This window comes from Peromyscus leucopus, chromosome 18 (assembly GCF_004664715.2).
Source record: "Peromyscus leucopus breed LL Stock chromosome 18, UCI_PerLeu_2.1, whole genome shotgun sequence".
NCBI lineage: Eukaryota > Metazoa > Chordata > Mammalia > Rodentia > Cricetidae > Peromyscus > Peromyscus leucopus.
In genome coordinates this window covers 1,309,170-1,321,372 of record NC_051078.1, presented here as the reverse complement: position 1 = coordinate 1,321,372, position 12,203 = coordinate 1,309,170, and the positions used below count along the sequence as shown (strand labels likewise).

Sequence of the window (12,203 nt, the reverse complement as noted above, 5' to 3'; positions counted from 1 at the left end):
TGTGTGGTGTCTTAAACAATAAGATTATATCATCTAGTTATGTTGGGTAACCAAGAGCAGGGGCAATATCCCATACTGTTTTGGAGATCTTTGGGGTTTCCCTAATAAAAAAGACATAGGGAGTTATACCATACCTGGCACTGGAATTTTCATTTCATAACCTGTAGCTTCTGGGAACAGCATAATCCACTCAGAGTACATGTGTTCAAACTTCTTTAAAATATTTCTTAATTAGCCTACTAAGTAGTGGGTTTCCATAATGCTTTCTACATATCATTAATGTCATTAACCTTTCTCTCAAGAGTTCCTCCCCTCTGACCCCCAGTCCCTATTCCCACTTAAGCCTCCTTCACACCACTCATCACCTATTTTCATATCACATGTGTTCTGCTGGTTCTTTCTCAATATTTCTTGAAAAGGCTCACCCAAATACAGATCTAATCAAGAAGAGAAAAACATATGAAGACTTTAATGGTTTATGCTTAATTAATATTTTACTTCTATATTTGAACTTTCTCTTTCTTCATTGAGACCATGGCAATTTTTTTGAAGGAATCACTGAAGGCTTGTCTCACTTGCTTATTTCTCAGAGTATAAATGAATGGGTTCAACATGGGAGCAACTGATGTCATTAAAACTGCCACACCTTTACTGATAGCCACAGATTCCTTTGCTGAAGGGTTGATGTAAATGAAAATACAGCTTCCATAGGTGATTGAAACTACAATCATGTGAGAAGAACAAGTGGAAAAGGCCTTTTTCCTTTGCTGGGCAGAGGGGAATCTTAGAATGGTCTTGATGATGTGTATGTAGGACACAGCAACACACACGAGGGTCAGAATGAAGGTGAGCACTGCACAGACAATCACCAGCTGCTCCATGAGCCAAGTGTCTGAGCATGAAATCTTCAAGATAGGAGATGCATCACAGAAGAAATAATCAATCACATTTGAGTCACAGAATCTCAAATTTAGGAACAGGGTGAGTGGTGGGAGTATGATCAACAAGCCAGTCATCCAGCAGCAGAGAACAAGCTTCTGACACACCTTGCTGCTCATGATGGTTACATAATGCAGGGGTTTGCAGATGGCCACATAGCGATCATAGGACATAATGGCCAGAAGAAAAAATTCAATTACTCCAAAAACATCAGTAAAAAACACTTGAAAGATACAAATATTATAAGTAATTGACCTGTCTCCTGTTGCTATGTTATACAAATATCTAGGGATACAAGCAGATGTAAATGAAATTTCTAATATGGAGAAATTTTGTAGAAAAAAGTACATGGGTGTTTTAAGGTGGGAATCCAATATAGTGAGGCATATGATGGTCAGATTCCCAGTTATACTCAACATGTAGGCAAAAAATAGAAGCACAAAAATTGGAATCTGAAGTTGAGGGTCATCAGTCAATCCCAACAGAATGAAGGTGGTTATGGTGTTGTTTTTCATCACTGACTACTGAATTATTCAATCTTCATGTAGAATTTAGAAATGTCTTACTTGAAAAGTAGCAAAGCCAGATATCAGCAAACAGAGACTTTTATAGTAAACCTGGTCACCTGTAGTTTCTTCTGCAAGTGGTAGCTGATACTGTTGATATTCTCGTGAGCTTATCTATTCAATAATTTGCTTTAGTCAATTGGTTTGGCAGTTTGTGCTATATTTTAAAGATAAACTTAAATAACTGTTATGGCATTCATATTCTTAATTTTTATGATTGTAATCTATATATCTAATTGGATTTTCCTATATTTGAATCACAATGTGTTCTGATTCAATAAAATTATTGTCTTCAGATGTCTATTTCTTCTGCGTTTGAAAGGTGCACATTCAAATGCAATCATGCCTTTCCTAGAATGTTTGGTCCTTGATAAAATGTACACATGTAACAGCTCATCTGGATTCCATGAACAGCCTCTGTTGCTTTAACTGTAACTTTTCTTTTGTCGTGATGACTGTGAATTTATTATGTATGTTTTCTGTTTTAAGTTGAAATTTCTGCATTCCTCTATAATGTCTCTGATCATTTTTATATTCTTCCATTAGCTTGCAATCCATACTCATTGTTTAGTAGGATACACAATTGACTACATATTAAAAAATGTTTGATCCAAGCTGAGAAAAGAAAACATATGTCCTTTATGCTTTCAGTGTATCAAGTATGGAAAATACTTTAACAACTTATCACTACCATCAATTTCAAAATACTACATGTGTTTTCTATGTACTGGCTCTGAGTAACTACTTATTTTTGATGTTTAGTTTGAATGTTGCTTTGCTGAAAGTTACGTAATGCTCCATTTTCTACATTGCTCATTTGTACTCCCATGTCTATTATTCTACTTGGACACTTTCTCTGAGAAAGCAAGCTTATTGAAATCAGGGATGGTCCTATTTTTCTTAGCCATGATAGCAACCCAAACTAACACAGCTCTAGATTAGTAATCAATGTATAAGAAATATTTTAGCAGTATATACATACCTGCACCACTGATTTACACACTGAAAGGGGCATTATATTCTTTCTGGGCTTCATCTCCCAACAGTTTTGTGACTGACTTAAACTTCTTTTGTGCATATGGTGTGTGCTTGTGTACATGTGTGTGCATTTTCAGGTGTTCATGTGTTTATTTGTATGCATATATATTTGGAGGCCAGAGGTCCACATCAGGCAGCCTCTTCTATTGCTCTCCATCTTATTTTCCGAGACCAGGTCTTTCACTGAACCTGGGGCTTGCTGATTTGGCAAGTCTAGCTGGGCACTGGACTCCAGGGATCTTCCTAAGGATTACGGGCATACACCACAGCACCAGCTTTTTATGTAGTTTCTGGGAATCTGCTCTTGAGTCTTTATGCTTTCATAGCAAGCACTTTACTGATGGAGCCATTAACTCGCCCCATCATTGATTGTAACTTTTAAAATTTTGTATTTTTCTTTATTCGATTTTGAGATTTTCTTTTTGTATTTGAAACAAGAGAGTTACTAGTGAAATAAAATCCATACTACTTTCCATACTGTTCAAAATGCTGAATAGCATCTCCTCCCTGCATTAGCTGTGATGATAGCTTTGTTACTGGCATTTTTTTTAGCTTTCTTGAGATATCTGTCAGTAATACATTCATGTCAGAAATCAAGGAATTCACATACCTTAATATATAATTTTCACATGCTATTTACATGGTGATATATAGTAAAAACTTTTGCATCTCCATAAGTGCACTTAAGTCCATTTAACTTACCACACTACACTTGTGTTAAAAGTTAAGAACTCTCTCTAGTTTTGTAGACTGTTATCATTTCAAAGTTTCACCTATGTTAAAAACAACACAAACGTATGCTAAACTTTAAAACAATTTCCTATGTGCTGTTATGTATCTCTTTATTTTCTAAGACTGTTAAAATGTCTGTAAAGTGTGTTTTCATTTTTGCACAGTTTCATAATTCTTACATATGTAACCTTCAAGAACAAAAGCTTCATTTATTTGGAACCTTTGTGTACCAGGAACTTTACATAACTTTTCCTTGAACTGTACAGTGTGGCCTTGTCACAGTAATAGCACTCAAATCACCACAGTTCAATATGTTCAATACACCTTTTTTCAAGATTAATTTTTTTATACAGAGTCTCTTATGTAGGCCTGACTGGCCTGGAACTCACTATACAATAGAGCAGGCTGGCCTTGAACTCACAGAGATCTCCCTGCTTCTGTCTCCCTAGTGCTGTGATGAATGGTGGACACCACCATGCCTGTTTTTTTTTCTTTTCAAGATTTTTGACAGCCTATCAGATTTCCATTCATAAAATTACATCATGGAAGAGTCAGCGTTTTAGTTTCTACTTAAGGCTTTCACTACCGTTTTCTACACATGAAAATTTTTTCCCTTATGTTTTCCATTTATGCTTCTTCAATGGGTATTTTAATGATATATGAAAATAAGATTTAAGGGCTTCCTAATTTTTGATTTAAAGAGTAGCTGCTCTATTATTTTTCTCAAGTGACCGTTTCATCAGCACATTGAACGAAGTGTAGTTTAGTTTTGAATGACCATTTCCAGTGTTTGAGTTACTCTTAAGAAGAGAAAACAATTTTGTTTCCATTTTCCTAACGAAATAGCATGTTATGTGAACAATTGCCACTTTTGCCTTTGAAATAGTCACTGCCTCAAGAGATGAGGGCTACATCCCCTCAGGAGGAGATGAGAGCAGATTTACTGTCACCACCAACAGGAAGGAGAGCCAACGGTGGTTTTTGAAGATCCATGACATTCCCAGGAACTAGAGAGACTGAATGATTTTAATCAAGGGAATGCACTCTTTTCAGCCTCTCTTCTGTTGCCAAACCATATTTCCTAGTGTTTACTCCTGGAGTCAGTTTGTGGTGATTTGCATATTCCTGTACTGCTGTGTGAGGGCCCTGGCTACAAAATAACCTTCATTTATTCCATTAAGGCAACAAGTCTAGCTTTTAAGAGGTAGAGTTTAAAAAAAAAAAACTATTGCATCTTCCAAAGTTTTTTTTTTTTAAAAAAAATTTCCAGAGAACCAATTTTCTTTACACCAGGATAAGTTACTATGCTGGGTGATTTTTAATGCATGCATCTTTTGCCTTTAAACAGGAGAATGAGGTTCTGAATCACAGCACTGGCCATCTGTAAATTCACATGTATTTATGTTCTGATGAAAAACAGCACCCTGACACACAACCCAGAACTATCTGTGCATCTTTATGTAACAATTTATATAAATAATTACAGTTGGTATGCCAGCTTGAATATGCTTACCAGAGAAAATCATCACCAAATATGAAGGTGAATGAAGTAGCTACCGTGCTTACTCTTCTGAGAGCTAACAGTAGGTTTAGCTGATTCTTCAGCAAGAGTCCAGAAGTCTGTTTTGCTGCAGAGAACCTAACAGCAAAGGCTCACGTGTCGCTTTCCAGTGTCAGTGAGCCGATCCCCACTTTCTCTCACGTGCTGTGGGAAGACATGGCTCTCCAGTTACTCCAGATTTTTTCATCTCCAACACACTGGACAGACCTTCTAGTCAGGACTTTGGTTCCCTTTTATCCTGTCCTAGACATACATTCTGGATTTCTTTTGGTTGAAAATAAAATATAACCGCAAATGTTGTCCTCTTTTTTTTTTTTTTTTTTTTTTTTTTTAAAGCATTAACATGATGATTTTTCTGGATAGGTTTTTATGGTTACAATTTGCATCTGGTTTGTTTCCTAAATCTGAAACTAACTAAATAAAGGTCTGAGTCCTCAGTGACCTATGCTCAGACATCACTAATGAGTCTCTGTAATGAACTTGAGCCAAAAAATCCTGAAAGATGCTGCAGTGGGGGCAGTGTCCTTAGAGACACAAAGATGCAGTCATAGCAACAGGTACAGGCCGAGACACAAGAGACAGCATTCAGATGGTCAAGAACCAGCCTGCGTCTCATGTGGTTTTCTCCTCGCCATGAATAAAAGGTGAGAGATTTTAAAGTTAATGCAACTACTATTTTTCTCAGGCATTAAGGTGATAAAACAAACACGTTGGCAAACTTGAAGGGAGTTTCCTGTTAATATTCTGGCTGAGAAAATTTAAAAAGTAGAAATATTACGTCTACTATTTACAGTTATGACTTCCTTTTTCACTTAATTGCATAAGCTATTATCAAAACTGAGCAAGGAGATGTATTATAATGCATACTAGGTACTTTTCAACATCCATTTATATTTTAAACCACTCTTAGTTTGTCTCATTTTTTATTAGTTCTCTGAGAATTTTGTACAATGTATTTCAACTGTATTTACCCCTTATCCTTCCCCTTCCATACCCATCCAATGTGGTGGTATTCTAATTGTACTGAAATGTGATTTTGATTGTATGTTAATAAATAAAGTTGCTCGGGGGTCAGAGCTATTAGAGCCATAGACAGAGTGTGGTGGTGGTGGCGCATGCCTTTAACCCCATAGATCTCTGTGTGTTCAGGGATACAGCCAGCATTGGAAACATATGTCTTTAAGACCTGGGGGGCTGTACATACAGACAGTGACAAGGCAGTCACGTGTTCGGGTTTACAACCAGTGAGAAGGCAGAATGACTATGAAACGACTTACACACAGGGAAATAGCTCTCTTTCGGGAAGCTGGGACCACCGCCGGAGGAAGGGTGAGATTTTAGCTCTGAGCTCTGACCTCTCGGCTTTCTCTTTTACATTGGTTCTGTGTTTCTTATTTAATAAGACGGTTGGATACATCTACAATCCAACTCTGTGTCTTTTTTTTTTTTTGAAACCCATCAAATACAATTTGGGCTGCCCATATACTCTTGAATGTGTGGCCTCCACTGGTGGGTGGTAAACCCACTACGGGCTGAACCCTTAAAGGAAACTAACTTTCCATGTTGGAATTCTATCTGCCTGAGCCTGCCTAAGTCTTGTGCTCTATCAGCTGCTTTGAATTCATACATCAGGAAACACCATTTCCTTGTAGTAGTCATCCACTCTCTAAGGCTCTTATAATCTTTCCATCTCTACCTCCAAAATGATCACCAGCCTTGGGAAAATGGGGGTATGATACAGGTGTCCTGTTTGGGTCTGAGCATTCCATAGCCCCTTATCATGTACACTTCGATCAGTTGTGGGTCTCTGTATTAATTTCCATCCATGTGCAATGAAGATCAACTGATGCACTAATCTATGAGCATCACAACAAGTTGTTAAGAGTCAGTATAATACTATGTTCTGTTACTTATTTATTAAAACCTTATTTAAAAGAACTTTCAAATAAGAAAGTCGTGCATCAAAATTAACCAGAGCTAAAGCCTGTACCTCTCAATGAACACCTAAGCAGTCAGAGTAGCCATCCTGAAGCTGTAAAGCTTTACATTGGACTCTATACTTCACTACCAAATATATTTTTACGTACTTATCTACCACCAAAAAAAAAAAAAAAAAAAAGAATAGGCCATAATAGAGTTACAACCAGAAAGATAACTTAGTAGAATAATAGCATTAGATTGATCTCTATGGCCCATGACTTGTCTACCTACCGGTTTTTTGGTCCTGACAACAGTGGCAGGTATAGGTTTGACTCGTGGGCCTTAATCCAATCAGAAAATAAATAGTTGGTTACTACCTTGACATTTGTGCCACCATTGTACCAGTGTGAATGTGTCGACAGGGTGGCCATTGTTGAAGCTTGCCAAGCTCATAGCTTGATAAGATTGGTGATTCTATTTCTCCTCTAGTAGAGTGCATGGCTCATTCCTGTACTATAAAATCTAACCAGCAGAGATGAAGCTTGCATGGGTAGAGCAGCTTGATTTTTCTGTTATAAGTCAAATGTGTGGTTTCTTCGGCAACAGGATCTCACCATCACATTTTTGAGGGTAACCAAGAACATGAGCAATAACCTGTAATATTTGGGGATCTATGGGGTCTCACTTGTCAACAACCCCCAAAGGGATAACACATTCTTGGCACTGGGCTTTTTATTTGTTATCCTGTGGTGTCATTGTAGGGTAATTACACACACACACACACACACACACACACACACACGAGAAAGAAAAGAGTGTGTGTGTATGTGTGTATGTGTGTGTGTGTGTGTGTATTTTAAGAAGGTTCTACAGTAGTAAGTTTCCATATGACTTTCTTTGAATGACTTTAGTATTAGTTATCCTTCCTTATATATCTACCCTCCCCTTACCTCTTCTCCATTAAGCTTGTCCTGTACCATTATGCCCCCTTTAATCCTTTATACCATTTTATTATGTCTCCTTGCTCTTGATATCCCCCTTACTAATATCCAGATTTCTAGGGTATTCCAAAGGGAACATGCATATCTGAAGATTCCATCCACAAATGGAAGAAAACATAGTTCATCTTTCTGGGACTGGGTTACTTCATGAAATTCTGGCATGCATGTGGTGAAAATGGAATGCTTATTCACTGGTAGTGGGGATGCAGACTGGTGCTGCCATTATGGAAATCAGTGTGGATGTTCCTCCAAAGCTAGAAATAAATCCACCATATAACCCAGCTACACCACTCTTCAACATATATTCCCCACTTACTTTTGTATTTATGACTGCCTGTTTTTGAGATAGGGTCACATGTGTCTCAGTTTGTTCTTCAACTGACCATATAGCAGAAGAGAACACTGAACTTCTGGTCCTCTTAACTAACTTCCTGAGTACTGGAATTACAGGTGTAAAACTCCACCCAGCTTGTCTATTGCTGGTAGGAGTACAAACTTGTACAGCACACTATGGAAATCAATATGATGATTCCTCAGAAAGTTGGGAATTGGTCTAGCTCAAGATTCCGCTATACCATTCTTGGGCATATGCCCAGAGGAGTTCCATCCTACCACAAGGACTCTTGCTCAGCCATGTTCATTCTTGCTCTATTCATAATAGCCAGAAACTGGAAACAACCTAGATGTCTCCCAACAGAATGGATAAAGAAAATTGTGGCATATTTACCCAATAGAGTAATTGTGTAAATTACTCAGCTGTTAAAAAATGACATTGTGAAATTTGCAGGCAAATGGATGGGACTAGAAAAAAATCATCCTGAGTGAGGTAACCTAGACCCAGAAAGACAAATATGGTATGTATTTGTTTATATGTGGATGTTAGCCATTAAGTCAATGATAAAGGAAGTGTCTGTGGAGGACACATGAATCTCTCTGGGAGGGAGAAGCAGAATATTTTATGGGTGGATTGGGGATGAGTGGAGATGGGAACAGAAGGGTCAGTTGGCGATGGGGAGGGAAGATAAGGTTGAGGGAAGGAATTCTGGAAGAGACAGCTGGAACTGAGGCGCATTTGAGGGATAATATGGAAGCCTACTGCAGTGGAAACTTGCTAAAATATATGAAGGTGATCCTAATGAGGCTTTCTAAAAATGGGGATATTGAGTTTCAACTGGCCATCCCTTGTTACCAAATGAAGTTTCCAGTAGCAGGCCTAGGTTGCATTCAATTGGGTGGTTGGCCAAGGGAGTCATATGGAAATCCAGACCATGGTTGCTCTCTACAAGCTGACAGTGGGGGACAGAGGGTGGGGAGTGCAGAGGACAACACCCACACAACTCATTTAACATGGATAAGTTGAGCTGGTGCCTACATGTAGCTTTCACTTCTACATTCTAGTCTCTTTGGTGCAGGAAGGTACTCTGTAGGCTACCAAAAAAGAAATGCAAACATCAACCAAGCCACAAAATCTTTGACTTATAATCTGTCTTGTCTGCCAAATATGGTAGGGCAATGGTAGAACAAAGGTTGTGGGAGTGACCACCCAATGTCTGATTTGACTTAAGACCCGCTTCATGAGATGGAACCCATATCTGACACTGCTTGGATGACCAAGAACTAGAGACTGGATAGTCCAGAGACCTAGGGTAAAACCAAATATTACTGGTCTTAAAAAAATAAAGAAAAGTAGTGATAAAATGACTCCTAATCCTATTTTCCCATGCTCATCATCAGAGAAGCTTCCTTCTGCAGCAGATGGGAATAAATACAGAGACCCACAGCCAGGTATTATGCAGAGAGAGAACAAGGCCTTCTAAATCAACTGAGTAAAGCTCCTATGAACTCACAGAGCCTAAAGAAGCAAGCATAGGACCAATATGGGTCTGTACCAGGTCCTCTGCATATATATTATAGCTTTTAGCTAGAATTTTTGTGGGACTCCTGAGTGTGAGAATGAGTGGGTCTTTGATTCTTGCACCTGCTCTTGGGATCTCTTTTCCTTCTTTTGGGTTGCCTTGTTCAACTTCGATATGATGGTTTTTGCTTTGTCTTATTATATTTGATTTTGTCATATTTGGCTGTTATCTCTTAGAAGCATGTTCTTTTCTAATGAAAGACTGAAAGGGAGTGGATCTGGAGGGGAGAAAAATTTTGAGGAGTAGAGAGAAAGGGAAACTATAATCAGGATATAGCATGTGAGAAAAGAATCTATTTTCTTTTTTTCCGAGACAGGGTTTCTCTGTGTAGCTTTGCGCCTTTCCTGGAGCTCACTTGGTAGCCCAGGCTGGCCTCAAACTCACAGAGATCCTCCTGGCTCTGCCTCCCGAGTGCTGGGATTAAAGGCGTGCACCACCACTACCCGGTGAGAATCTATTTTCAATAAAGGGAAAATATAAAAAGAAGGGAAGCAATAAGGTTCCAGGAAAAAAAAATGAACAAATGTTCTGTCCTACTTTCCCCCACAAAGACTATAGTTAATAATATTTTTTTTTCTCATAAAGATAGGGTTTCTCCCCATGAACTGTGGACCAATAGCTGTGGAACCCCCATGGGACTAGACTAGCCCTCTGGATATGCGAGACAGTTGTTTAGCTTGAATTGTTTGGGGAACCCATAGGCAAGGGGATCAGGATCCATCCCTGGTGCATGAGTGAGCTTTTTGAAGCCTAGTGCCTAAGGTGTGACACCTTGGGCAGTCTTGGTGCAGGGGGTAGGGGCTTGGACCTGCCTCAACTGAATGTACCAGTCTCTGCTGACTCCCTTCATGGGACACCTTGACTTGGAGGACGTGGGAATAGGGGGAGGGTTGGGAGGGAAGGCTGAGGGGGGGGTCGGGAATAGGGAGGAGGGGGGATCTGTGGTTGGTATGTAAAATGAATAGAAAATTTCTTAATAATAAAAAAGAGGGGAAAAAAGATATGGTTTCTCTGTGTAGCCCTGGCTGTCTTGGAACTTGCTCTGTAGACCTGGCTGGCCTTGAACTCAGATCTGCCTTTCTCTGCCTTCCAAGTGCTGGGCTTAAAGGTGTGTGCCACCATGGCCCATTGAGTAATAATGATTTTTTTTTAAAAAAAGTTTTAGTTAGAGTTTTGAGACAGGTTCATGCCCCATAGCCCGGGCAACCTCAAACTCCTGATCTTGCTACTTCAGTCTTCTTAGAGTACTGGGACTACAGGCATGTACCACCATGCTTGGTTTATATTATTGTATTTTATACAGAAACATTTACGAGCTCCTAGGTGGTTTTACTTGAAAGAAAAAAGGGAGCCAGGCGGTGGTGGTGCATACCTTTAATCCCAGCACTCGGGAGGCAGAGGCAGGCAGATCTCTGTGAGTTCGAGGCCAGCCTGGGCTACCAAGTGAGTTCCAAGAAAGGCGCAAAGCTACACAGAGAAACCCTGTCTCGAAAATCCAAAAAAAAAAAAAAAAAAAAGAAAGAAAAAAAAGAAAAAAGGGGATCTTTTTAAGATTATAGGTAGTTTAAATTACTTGACTGTTGTACCTGTTTCATTACGTATATAAAACATTGTGTTGTTACTTTAAATATATGTTTTAAAACCAATAAAAATGACACATAAAATAATAGATGCATGCAAACATGATAATTTGAGCTAAGTTTTCACCTAGAGCAGTAGACAATGTAAAAAACATTTACATTAAAATAAACACAATGCATTCATCATTGATTTCAAACTCTTTGACATATTCATCTTTGTAGAAAGCATTTATCTTCTTAATTTTCTTTTATAAATAATGAATCAGAAACATTTGAACTTTTTCTATATTTGAAAAAGTCATACTTTCAAGATACTTGACAGTTCAAGTACTATTCAAACTCAAAGGAATGAGATTTTGCCAGTTTTTCCCTTCAGGGTTAACAGTCCATTGCAGTAGTGACCTGTAGTTTAATAACTGTGAGATTGAAAACAAGGACATGAGCTGACTTTTTGGAACCTAGGGCCTATGCTGAGACACTTTGTTCAGCCTTGGTGCAGGGAGGAGGGGACTGGACCTGCCTCAACTGAATCTACCAGGCTGGGCTGACCACCCCCCTGGGGAGAACTTGCCTTGGAGGAGGTAGGAATGGGATAGGGTGGATGGGGGGTGAAAGGCTGGGGGAGGAGGAGGGAGGACAGGGGAATCCGTGGCTGATATGTAATTTAAATTAATTATAAACTAAAAATATTAAAGAAAACAAGGACATGTTATGTAGGTGTGCAAGCCAATGGGAAATTCCTGGAGCACACTGGGGTGGAGAAATGGTTTCATGAGTCATATGCAAGCCTTTTTCTTTTTTCTTCAGTTTTGTTTTTGGATGAGTTGTGGTGAACACTTTGTGTTTTTAACCATATATAGCTGATTAAGTATTAGAAAGGCAATGTTATTGCTTGTAGCTTTGCATGTTCCTTTAAGATATTTTCTTAAGTTTTCAGCATCCATATATTC

General features: G+C 38.8%; 1 protein-coding gene across 1 annotated transcript; it reads right to left on the bottom strand.

The window, feature by feature from the left end:
• Nucleotides 1-500: 500 nt before the first annotated feature.
• LOC114681786 (olfactory receptor 6C2-like) lies at nucleotides 501-1,454 on the bottom strand. The gene has a single exon (XM_028855496.1). It carries the CDS (start codon nucleotides 1,452-1,454, stop codon nucleotides 501-503), a length of 954 nt encoding a protein of 317 aa, XP_028711329.1.
• Between the last annotated feature and the right edge of the window lie 10,749 nt (nucleotides 1,455-12,203).

Coding starts and splice junctions, on each gene's coding strand:
- LOC114681786 (XM_028855496.1), bottom strand. CDS start 1,454: ATGAAAAACAACACCATAACCACCTTCATTCTGTTGGGATTGACTGAT.